Source organism: Drosophila erecta, unplaced genomic scaffold (assembly GCF_003286155.1).
Source record: "Drosophila erecta strain 14021-0224.00,06,07 unplaced genomic scaffold, DereRS2 tig00000092-arrow-pilon, whole genome shotgun sequence".
NCBI lineage: Eukaryota > Metazoa > Arthropoda > Insecta > Diptera > Drosophilidae > Drosophila > Drosophila erecta.
In genome coordinates, this window is record NW_020825207.1 from 16,206,519 (window position 1) to 16,218,658 (window position 12,140).

Consider the following 12,140-nt stretch of genomic DNA (forward strand, 5'->3'; position numbering starts at 1 on the left):
AAACAAACTGAGTGAACCGGGAAAAGCATACAGATGAAGAATGTACATAAAAAAAGACTAGACTGAGTAGAAGCTCAGCCTCGAGAAGAACCCAACTTCGCTTGTGCGCATAATTTTCCTGAACGCTCCCGGCTCCGCTTTTCTCGGTTTTTCTCCGATGCCGGACCTGCAGGAAATGGCAGCTATTAGCATTTGACTGCTTCACTGATGATGTTAACGATGCCAGCCAGCGACCAAAAGTCCATCTCTCTCCAACCGACCGAAAGTCCGGACTCCTGGCTACGAAATGTTATATGCACATAAAGTTTTAAGTCCGAGCGGCATGGGGAAGTGGAAATTGGAGGAGCGGACAAAGTCGTCGCCGGTCGGCAGCCAGCATTTATATTTATTATTGCACATTTTATGCGCTCGACTGCACAATAAAATAAATGAGAATCGTCCAAAATGCAAAAATGGAACCCAAGAAATTGCGCATTTATGCCGAAATTATTTTGATGTCTTCCCCCGCTCTGTGCCAAACGAAATGGAGTGTGCCTCATGTGGCCAAATAATTGCTGACGTGACACATTTAACTAGACCAAGATGGATTCCCTTAATGATCTCCCAGGGAGGCGGCACGTAAGCGGATGCAATCAAAATTCCATTTGGCGAAGCGCCGAGAAACGCACAATCAGTCATTAACAGTGTTCCGCACCTCCGCCATCCAAGCCAAAAGGAAAAAACACCAAAGAATAGCGAAACTAAACAAAATTTGAGGCGGCTCCGTCCGTCAGGAACACACGTACATTCAATTCAATTGGAGATGTGACTGATGCTGGACCACAACCGAGGGGATTTGCTGCACTGAGCGGATGAAGGTTCTTGAAAATGTTGGCCCAATCTGGGCTATTAGGTGGGAATGCAAATAAATCCAATTTGGCCCAATAATGCTGACTTTTAAACACGCGAATTCTTGAGCAACCAGCGATTAAGGTCTTTTGTGTGTGTAAGTTTAATGCCTCATGTAAGTTTAATGTGTAATCGTTATGTTTGCTACTAGCCTGAAAACTTTTAATTGAACTTCCCTTCCCGACAATACGCTGGATCTTTCCAATTTCTTTCAGTGTAACGACTCTGCCCTGTCAGTTTGAGTAGCTCTGGTGGTTACTAGCTGCCGTCCAGCGAGCGTCTAATCAACGTCAGCGCAACAATTTGTTATGAATCCCTGGCTCAGCCGCTGTCACATCGACGCTCCGCTGCACGCTGGCCATTAAAGGATGTCCTGATTAAAGGATATCGGAGCTGGAAGCTGCCAGCTTCGAAAAGTAATTTGGGGAAGACTTTGCGCTGACCAACACAGCCAAAGATATCTGATAACAGCTTGGAAGGAAAACCAATAGCTATATTTTCTAAACAGCATTCAAGCATTCAATAAAATGCTGTCTGCCTTCCGAAATCTACACTGTTCAATTTAGTTCTAGGTTCAATGACAAGTGTAAGCCAGGCTTTTGTTTCAAGTGCAATCGAGCGTTTCGCCCAGCGGCAGGAGCTGATTTGAAAATATTCCCATGGGAAAGCAGGCGGCTCGAAATTCAGCTGGGAATCGAATTTCCCCCGGCCGTGCATTATTCAATATCTCGGCACAGAAATCAGCCGGCGTTGCACACCTCTTCCGAATGGAAGTCTGGCCTAATCGCAGTGCCGTGCTGAAAGCATTAGGAACAAGGACACATCATTAGAGCCGGCCCAGCCATTTGCTGCAGACTGTCATCCCGCAGTCGACGAGCATCCACCCAGCAAACCAGGACAACAGCCGGGGGAGTGCATAATTCATCAAAATCAGCAACAGGAACGGAATCGAACAAAAGTTGACTCTCCCCAGCACTGTGTGCTGCAAATTGTGCCGGGGGTGTACATACTCCTAGGCGTAGTTCACTATATCGAATGGCTTCTGCCGTTACCTGGACTACGATTGTAATTGCAGGCCATGGCTGCCTCTTGGTTAGGGGCATAATCAAAAATGCGTGTGCCACGCTGCCGAACGACGCATAATCCCAAATCGCACCGAGGGGCATCAGCAACATCGACTTAGTACACTTTGAAAAACAGCCAGCTAATCAGATCAAATTAACTGATAATTCGAAGGGAACTTCGATTCGATGTGTTAGAAATAGAGCATTTTCAGAGTATTCCCATTAATCTGTAATACATTTTAGTCAGATATGGCCATAATTTATTTGGAAACGTCTAAAACAATTTTATTTATTTATATGCAAAATTATTTATCTGTTATTCTATCAATTCTACATTCTATGTATTTTATCTAGTCTTTATCTAACCATTAAGAGGCTTTGTTGTATAACGTTTCTAGTTTTTTATACAGAATATACACCGAAATATAGATTCGTCTTGTTATTTTAAGAGTTTGATTTATGATTTCTATTTGTGTAGGCCAGAGACCAGAGGTGACTCAGTCGGCATTTACCGAGCTGTACTTGGGGATTGTTGGGTCCATCCAGCCTGCGCCTCCTCCTGCTGATCCTCCCACGGACCAGCGTCCTGCGTCCTGCGTCCTGCGTCCTTCGTCCTTTGCCCTCGGTGCTCGTATCAAAGTTGTGCCCATTGTTTTCGCCCGGGTCCCGGTTGCGTGGTCCTTTCTGTGTCCTGTGCGTGGTGGTCCGGGCCTGCAATTTTTTGTGTTTTTGTTCCATCCTGCTCTGCTTTTGGTGCTCGGCTTGGATTCGAGCTCTTCTTTTTCGACTTCCACACGGCCACCCTACTCCCCTTTTGTTTGTGTAACATTCCATATCCATTTGCAACAACGCGCGCAAAACAAAAAAAAAAAAGAAGAAAAAATCGAAATGTATAAAGAACCGAAGGGAAACCGACAAACAACCCCTTTGCCACCCTTGGGGGTGGTGCCGAATCCTCAGCCTCCGCCTCAGCCTCGTCCTCGTCCTCCGCCCCAGCATCACCATCACCATCACCATCGGCATCGGCATCAGCAGCATTTTAATTCGAATTGGTATTGCTCCGGCACTGTTATTGTTGTTTTGTAGCTGGCTTACCACCCCAAGCCCCTCTGGAAAGTAACTGGGTTCAGGTTCACCCTCGCTGTTTGGTTTCCATTTGATGCTGATAAATTGTAAGTACGCCTGGCTGGGCAGCGGGGTGTTAAGGATTCGCGCTGCAGAGGAAGTTGCATACATCGCATAATTTGATAAAATATTGCACGCTTCGCCTTTGTCTGAAATTATTATTATTTCGCTGCTTTTTTTATTTCCTTTTTTGGTGGTACGCAGAGCGCATATGATGGGCATTAGATGTAATCAATAAGAGCTCGACGCAATCCATTCAGTTCGGCTAATGGATGAGAAATCCTATCAAAGTGGCGAAATCAAATTCTGTGCGTTACAGTTTCCTTTTTCCGAGGCACGTTTTGTGTGCAAATCGGTAATTATTTAGAGTGTGATGGCTTTCACGGGGATTAGATTAAAACAAAGCAGACCGCACAGTATTTCGGGTTTGCCTTCAAGGCGGCAGCACCTACATAAGTTGTGTAACTTGTGACTAGGCGAACGATTGAACTTGAAAATTAAAGTGAATTAATTCGCTTATTTTTCCACACATATATATTTTCCAAATCTTTTCTTTTGCGACATAGCAATGACAGACTTCCAAATGCTTATTGTGTTCTCCTTTGTTAGCCAAAATGGGCCAAGTTTATCCTGGCTGGCAGAACTTTCGGCGAATGGCGAATGGCAAAAGCGCATCCAGCCTGTCAGGCCGGAAATGAGCGATAAATATATCTTCATTCGCATCTTACTTTGCACGCAAGTCGGCAGCGATTTCCCCAGCGTACAATTGGCACATTTTTTGTATTTCGTTGACGTCTGCCAATAAAAGTAACGAAATAAAATATGGCGCTGCCAGGAGTGCGTTCTTGTGTGTCTGTGGCTTGGGGATCGGAAGTGCTACCTTGAAAACGATACGCTGGGGAATCATTAGGCGGACCGTCAAGGGCTGCCATAAATATTGCCAATATAAGGAAAGCACATCGATAATAAGGTTAGGAAGCCTATAGCCAGGCATCAACTGAATCTCCGAAGAGGGGACAAACTGGTGCGGAGGGCAGCAAATGCCTCTTCATAAATGTGCCAAATTGGGTTTTCAACAATAAAATGCTAATGATTGATTCACATTGCCCCATGGAGTGCTGTTAGTTCGAGCCAAGCCCCACAGAATCAAGGATTCTATGGTTTTGTCTAATTTGCGCATACCCGAACATTAAATTGGGGTTTCGTTTGGGTTTCTGGGCTTTTGCAATTGTAATTTTCGCTGACGAAAAAGTCAGGGCTGTAAGTTGTCCACAACTCGAATGGCAGATACCTTAACATGGAGAACAGTTTTTCATTATATTCACTATGAAATATTAGGTAACTGTCTTGGTTAAAATAGCATTGAATAATTTCCCAAGCTGAAATAGTTGAGATACTCACATATTGAATAGATGCACTTATGTCCATACCCGCGGCCAAGTTCGAGGGTCATCCATTAACCCATGACAACCCCTTGACGGATCGCGAGGTACGAGCCAAAAAATCCCCGGGCCAGCCATCTAGCCATTTACAATTGGTCCGCAGTGCGGAGCCTAAGCTAATGATGACTGGCATGCACAAATGTACAAATCTTAATTATGCAAATCACGGTCGCGCATAAATTATGCAAATTATAATGAAATTCCTCATTGCCGTTGCCGGACCTGGGATCCGGGGATCCGGGGACCCGGATACGGACCAGCGACAAATGCCCATCTATATGTATATGGATTGATAAAAATGTGGCCATAAAATGAAAAAACCGAAAATTTAAATTTCAAATTCGGGGTTGAAAAGTCGAAATGATTTTGTTGGCCCTAGCTGAAGCGCCGTAAATTGCAATGTAAATGCTGCATATATAAACTGAATTAGTCCCAGAACAATTACAGCAAGGGTGAGTCCACTGCGATTGCAAATAAACCCAATCCCAATCCCAATCCCGAACCCGAACCCGAAACCCGAAAGAACTCTCACAATCACACTGCAAATGGTGCATTGCCTAGAGGGGCTGTCCAGATTCCGGATTTCATTGAAAATAATGGCATACGGTGACTGCTGCCCCGAACATCTGACACAAAAATTTGCCCTACGAAACGAGGGAAGCGCAAACAAAGGCCAAATGGAAAAGTTGCCAGCGCAAATTATTAAATTTATCATGCGCGAAGTCATTAGGTCTGTCGCCCGTGCTCCTAGTTTGACTTATTCTAAGGACTAAACGACTGCAGGCAGCTCCACACACACACTCCGCCACTGATACATAAATGTCCTGCGAGGCCTGAAGTGTGGAGAGTCATTAGTGGGCATTGCAGTTGACAGGAGGATAGAGATGCTGGCTCTGGATTTAAACGACTGCTTAGCTAGGGAACCTATGGCAGAACTCATGCCTTCAAAGTATCTGCCTAAAGTTATTTCGAATTTACCAGCCAATAGAGCCTCTTAGTTTAAGCTCTTCGTTTCTGGATAATCTATTATAATAATTATGTGCAATACCGTATGCAATATAACGTATTTTATGGATAACTTATTAAATTAGCGAAATGTACCTGTATGTATCTAATTCTATTATATTCAACTTTCAACTTTATACACAACTTTCTGGCTTTTATAGTTCCAGAGATCTCGACATTTATACGGACGGACAACAAACGGACATATTTATATACTTTATAGGTTCTGAAACGCTTCGTTCTACCTGTTAAATACTTTTCAACGAATCTAGTATACCCTTTTTACCCTACTTACTCTACTCTACGGTAAAAAAAAGGACTTTTCAGACAAGGTCTTTTAATTAATATGCTTGACATATGCAATTGCAAACTTTTAAACATTCCAAAAAATACAAACATGGGCAGAACAAATATTTTGAAATCCATGTCAATGGAAAAACACTTTCTGTAAGTATTGTTCGAAAATTAGTCTTTGTATATTTCGAACTTGTAGTATTTGATACGATTTTATAATGGACCGACCACAAGATTGCATAAATAATAATAACTATAAATATAATTTAATAAATGCAAATTTGGCCCAGATTTGACTAGGACTTCCGATCATTTTCCATGCCTTTCTCCAGCGTATGCCTTTGCCAACGAAAATATTTGGCATGTGCCATTTATGGCATTGTTCCAGCTTTGAACAATGCGATACCATAATTTTCAGGCAACTCGCAAGCGCACAAACGCGCTCACGTAGAGAATGCCATGCAGATGCGGCATCCTCTGTGCTATGCTGTATGCCATATAGGGAAATGCTAGGATGCACGGGCTCTGGCCATACTCCGTGTTGTTCCCTGGACGAGGAGGTTCAACCCCCTAGGACAGGAATCCAGGACCGGCCGGGCGGCCCGGGATCAGCAGGCAGTGAGCATGTGATTAGATTCAGTTTCAATGGAAATTGAAATCACAGACAAAGGAGCGGGCCTGCTGGCGGATTCAGGGTGCGAGGGGTGGTGATGGGCCATCAGGGTTGAAAAGGAGCGAAGCGATAAAAATCCTGAACAACAAGAAAAATGAATTTTCGGACAGACAGGGCAAGGCATTAAAAACTTCTTACACCGGGAGAAAATGTGCCAGCACTAAATAATATTCACCAATTTAACAAAGTTTGGGGTGGTCAAAGTCAATAATTATTAAGCAAATTTAAAAGTTCAGGTTAAGCGAAATATTTTATATGTAACCTGAAATATGTAAATATATATGTATATTTATAATATGAATTACATAGTAATATATATTCATTTATTTTTTCATCCCATTTTGAAATGCAAATACCAATTTATCAACTTTGCGAAATCCGATTCAATTTATGCTACAAAATATTGTGGTTTCGCGTAGCAATCATTTATTTTTGTGAGTGCTGAAACTGTGACTCATTCACCTTTGTGAGTATTGGTAATAGTCCTGCTGTATGTATGGGTGTGGATGCTGCCTTATGCGAGCCCAACCACTAAACGTCAACCACCGGCGTCAACACCCGACCCACATTTTTATATAGTGGCTCATAATATTCCTTCTGCAGAAAGAGATTAACACCAAGCGGCGACGGTGGCGTCGGTGGCAAAAAGTTTATAATCGTCGGACTGCCAGAGCGACAGAGACGGGGCGTTTGGAAAACCGAGAGAGCGAGAGAGAGAGGGGGAGAGAGAGAGCGAGCGGAGAAAAATCGGAAAATCGTTATGCGACTACTATAACCCACCACAAAATCGCGGTCGTCTCTGTTGTTGCCGGGCACCTCACACTCGCGCATCGATTCCGATTGCGATTGCGATTCAGGATCTGAATCCTCTGACACAGCAGCCGCATTTTAATTTTTTGCCTGGTTTGTGGTGCGTGCGATTTTCAAAAATGTTTAAGTCCGCAATTTCTTTTACCGCGCTCTGTGCTCCTCGTCCCCTTTGTGCATCGGCCAACTTGTGATTTGTGGTTAATTTAAATGAATAATCCTTTAAGTGTGTCATGAATTAACTGCAAGTTAAATACAGTGCTGCGGCGATCTTGCATATTTGATAATCCCTTTCGTTGGGCTAATAATTGCCAAATACATTATTAACGTTAAATATTAAAGTTTATTGTTTACTAAAGTGCTGGGCTCTTTAATAATTTTAAAACCGCTTAAATTGTAATCGCCATGGAACATCGTATTGAAACATCCCTCAAAATTGGTCTACTGCACAGCGCCACCTATGAAAGGCTTTAGGAAATAAAAGTTTATCTTTTTAATCTGATTACGGATTACTATGTTGTTGTATCTAAAAAAGGCTAAAATTGTGGTCGGTTTTAATAAGTTTGATGAATTCCCTAAGATGCTTTTAAAATGTATTTAACTATTGTCTTTTTATATACAAAATAGGCGCTCCACCTATGAAAAGCTTTGACAACTTAATACGTACATAAAATTCCGCCAGATGGCGCTACCGAGCAGCGTTCATTTCCACCCCTATTTATATTATCCTTATGCAACCCTGCAACAAAACAATTTTGAGACGCAAGGACTACTCTAAAAGATTACACATCCCTTCAACCTTTTTTTTCACAGCTGGAAAAGCTACCTAAAATAATATAAATGGATCCCTCGAATCTGGCCTTTGGGTTTCCCGGTCTCCCCAACCACGGGCACATGCCAATACCGCCCACCGCCAATATGCTAGGTGGCCAGCATCCAGCACCCACCGCCAGTCCACCACAGAGCGTGCCCGGCCGTCGGACTCCACTTGGATCGGTGGGTCTGGGTGGCTTCTATGCCCAGGGAATGGGCATGTCCCAGCAGCCACCGACGGATGAGAACAAGCCTGGTCCCAGTGCTCCGGAGAAGCCACTGAGTCCCACGGCCGCCGCCATCGCAGCCATTGCCATCAGTGGTGGCACCACCACGGTGGCCGTGTCCAGTGGTGGAGCCAGCGGAAGTGGCTCCAGCAGTGGCAAGCAGAAAAACCGCCAAGGAAAGACGGTGAGGCTGAACATAAACGCCCGGGAACGACGCAGGATGCACGATTTGAATGATGCCCTCGATGAGCTGAGAAGCGTGATTCCCTATGCCCATTCACCTTCCGTGCGAAAGCTGTCGAAAATAGCCACCTTGCTGCTGGCTAAGAACTACATACTGATGCAGCAAAACGCGCTCGAGGAGTTGAGAAGGTAACACAATACATTGCTATGCTCAATCAGAATTATTAACAGATATATTTATGCTTTTAGACTACTGGCCTACATACAAAGCACCACGGGAGCAGCGCCACTTGATTTGGGCGCCTTTCCGGCGGCTGCCAAATTGCAGGCCCTCCTTCAAGGACCTCACAACGAACCACCGACCAGCAGCAGTTAAATAATAAGCCAGGGTTCAACTGATAAGCAATCCATTAATGAGCAATACTTTTAAGTCAATGGGAAAGAAAATGAAAATGCCAAATAATCGTGTACTAGTCAGACGAAAGAAGGTTGATAAGGAGCCTCTTTACAGAGCAGCCAAGTGAAAATCTGTTCAGTGATATTTATTTTTGTCATAAGCATTTCTTATTTATGCATTTACCTATTGTCAGCCCATATGTGTAAGCTGAATATTAACGAATAAAGTATTATTGAAGTAGAGAGTACGTCGCAGAAACAGACTCCGAATAAATTGGAAACCTCTTTTTGCCAACTGCACTGATAACTGTCAGCGAAGAATTTGTTTCAAACACTCAAAGAAGCCGAACCCAACCAACTGTTATAATCAGCAAGTGGCAAACATCAAAGAGCACACGCACAATAAAAATAATTTAATCTTAGATCCGTTTCAAGGCTTAGCAAAAGTATATAACATGCATAGTTGGCTGTATGGTTTTTGATGATTAAGCGAAAGCCGTTTGGCGGAATTCGCAATAAGCTGATTGCATCTATAAAACTAGTCGATGAATACTCTAAAAATATATACGACATATACGACATGGAGGACGGCGGCGAAGGCGATCGGTGCAAAATCGGCTGGCTTTATATTATTCCGGTATGCCCAGGGACAAAACCTTGTTTTTGCCAGTGCGAAAAATGTGCTGCTTGGTGGGAAGTTGGCCGATCAAGAAGTCCTTCATCAGTTCGACGGCATCCCCAGAGTGGCCAGTGCCATGGAAGGCGATGGTGGCATCCCGTCCTGCGTGATCCATAATGACGTCGTCGCCGCCGGGATGATCCCTCAGAAAGTGCGTCACATCGTAGACTCTGTCGTAGATTACCACCCAGCAGTCGTCGAAGCTATCGTGCTGGGCCACCTCCTCCAACGTGATCTCCGGCAGATCCTCCATCTTTGGCCGTTCCTTTTTGCTCGGCACAACGACCACCTGGCTACTGGCCTTTCCATGGCCCAAGGGCACAATCCTCAGCGATTGCAAGAGGTTGGTCAACGCAGATGACATGTTGTAAGTGCGAATTACTTTCACTTTTACCTATATCTGACACAACGATTTGTAATGCAGCCCGATCACTTCAGACAGCCGGGAGGCGATTCAAGTTGAGTTCTGCGTGGCCGGTTTCAGTTCCAGTTTTACTTGGGGTCTTGAGTGTCTTTCATGCTCAGCCACCGGTACTGGAGTGTCATTCATGCCTTAGATTGTAATCGTTTTATAAATGACAACACGTGAGTCGATCAATCGAGCACGCTGATAAGACTTCGGGTCCAGAGAAACGAGGCTCTTACAGATCGGTTTCTATACTATATATGCACATAAAACTTGTTTGCAATCACATTCATGGGTGGGCTAGGCGTTGCACTGGGATTGGGAGATTGTGCAACTATGTAAACGCATGTGAGTCAATTTCGAAATATGCTCGTAGAGACGAGCATAATTTATATATATTTCTCTTGGAAGCGGGTTGCTCACTGAGCTAATTACTACCTACCTTATGAATTTAATGGGCCAGTAATTATTAAAAGGGAGGCATTCAACGCGCTTATCAGCATTACATTTGATTTATTGGCGCAAGTCAAACGTGCATCGGGCGAATCAATTGCGTCTACTCGAACCGTTTGATCGCCAGTCATTAAGGCAACCAAAATACATTTTGGGTTAATAGCCTGCTGTTATTCGATTTGAATATTTAAATTCGTTTTAACCCGCCAAAAAACACAATTCGTGTCAAGACTGTGACGCTTGTATTAAGTTCTTAAAGTCGCCTAATGGGAACAGAGATAATGACTTCGGTATTATCGCTCACTACAACTTTGAACTTGAAATTGAAATGGATTTGAAAATTATGCCACGCTTTTGAACTATTTGAACCACGGGAAAGATTTTTATTTGACATGGAGCGAGTACGTTTAATCAATAATTGTTACGAAACAAAAGGTCTGATGAAAATATTCAGACTATTTCCCATTTATTGAATTCCAGACAGAACGCAGTTCACTAATTCAGTACATTGTATTTATAAAAAGAAAATATTGCAGAGCTAAGGAAATAGTTCAAATTACGCAGTACATAAATATTATTCAAAGAAAAAGAACAACAAGAAAACAGTTCTAAAAAATAACTTTAAGGCGTCACGATTCGATTGGTATTATTCATTTATTATTTTCAATTCAGTTCAAGTTTGATGTGTGGTATTTGGTAATCTAATATGCGAGAATATCAGTGTTAAGATCAGCATCATCACGTTAAATAATAACTTAAAACCGCAAAAATATTCAAAGTCGTAGCTGAATGAGCTCTTTAACTGGGCTAACCCACTTGACTTTGACTTTGAGGTTTACAGAGAGCTATATAGATACTAGATATAGCCATATTAAATATCTTTGAGCATTAGCCTGAGATTAACTTTGCTACTAAAAGGCATAATCTAATTCAGCTATAGGAGGTTATCATTCTAAATGTGCGTGATCGTGAGCTTCCGTAAATTTTTTTGGAAATACGCAAATGTTTGTGACAAAAAGATTTGAATAATTGTCTAGAGCTATTCTACTAGTATATAGTATGTAGGGAAAGAGATTATAATTTAGGTCTGACGATTTTTTGCAAACATGCTTAGATAACGCTAAATAGTACTAGGAAGTCTAAAAACCACTGTCAAGTCCACGGACAGAATTATGGGTGATTATTCATTGGTTTCCTTTTATATTTTTTGTTTAAAGCTCATTTTCAAAGTTCACTAGCTAAATCATTTCTAAAATAAGCTTATATCAAAGTTTAATAAAAAAAATACATATTATTAGTATTCCTTTCTCTTTTGCCATAATCAAAATTTCGTTTTGCACAACATGGAGAAGAAATAATATAAATGTTTAAAAAGATAACGATTACTGCAACTCATTATGAATAAATGCAATGCATATGTAAGAAATATATATTATTTAATTTTGCTTCTTATGTAAACACAATTATACTGATAATAATATTATGTGATAGCTACAAATATATAAATTTCTCTAAATAACGATAAAGGTGGCAACGCCTTAACTAACTGAAATTCTAAAAAGCTTTTTGGAAAGGTCTAAGTATTAACCGTTTGGAATTTCGCGGGCTTTTTACAAAATTGGCCAGCTGTTGCTCTTTGGGGAGCTTTTGTGTAAGAAGGCTTTTCCTTCCGGTAGTTGCATTAC

General features: G+C 42.3%; 2 protein-coding genes and 1 long non-coding RNA gene across 4 annotated transcripts; 1 reads left to right on the forward strand and 2 right to left on the reverse strand.

Moving 5' to 3' along the window:
- Positions 1-2,194: 2,194 nt before the first annotated feature.
- LOC113564277 lies at positions 2,195-4,797 on the reverse strand. Its single transcript, XR_003407868.1, has 2 exons — positions 4,479-4,797; positions 2,195-2,763 (listed from the first exon to the last, which is right to left on the reverse strand). It is a non-coding gene; the product is annotated as an uncharacterized LOC113564277 (long non-coding RNA).
- Positions 4,798-7,054: 2,257 nt separating this feature from the next.
- Positions 7,055-9,191, forward strand: LOC6549256 (class E basic helix-loop-helix protein 22). 2 transcript variants are annotated; one of them, XM_026980650.1, is made up of 3 exons: positions 7,055-7,498; positions 8,112-8,710; positions 8,771-9,191. In XM_026980650.1, exons 2-3 carry the CDS (start codon positions 8,139-8,141, stop codon positions 8,895-8,897), a joined length of 699 nt encoding a protein of 232 aa, XP_026836451.1. In that variant the 5' UTR covers positions 7,055-7,498; positions 8,112-8,138; the 3' UTR covers positions 8,898-9,191. The 2 variants fall into 2 exon arrangements, with proteins under 2 accessions (XP_026836451.1, XP_001974428.1); XM_001974392.3 differs by having other exon boundaries at positions 7,057-7,401.
- A 124-nt stretch (positions 9,192-9,315) lies between these two features.
- LOC6549255 (cytochrome b5) lies at positions 9,316-10,169 on the reverse strand. Its single transcript, XM_001974391.3, has one exon. It carries the CDS (start codon positions 9,958-9,960, stop codon positions 9,547-9,549), a length of 414 nt encoding a protein of 137 aa, XP_001974427.1. The 5' UTR covers positions 9,961-10,169; the 3' UTR covers positions 9,316-9,546.
- Between the last annotated feature and the right edge of the window lie 1,971 nt (positions 10,170-12,140).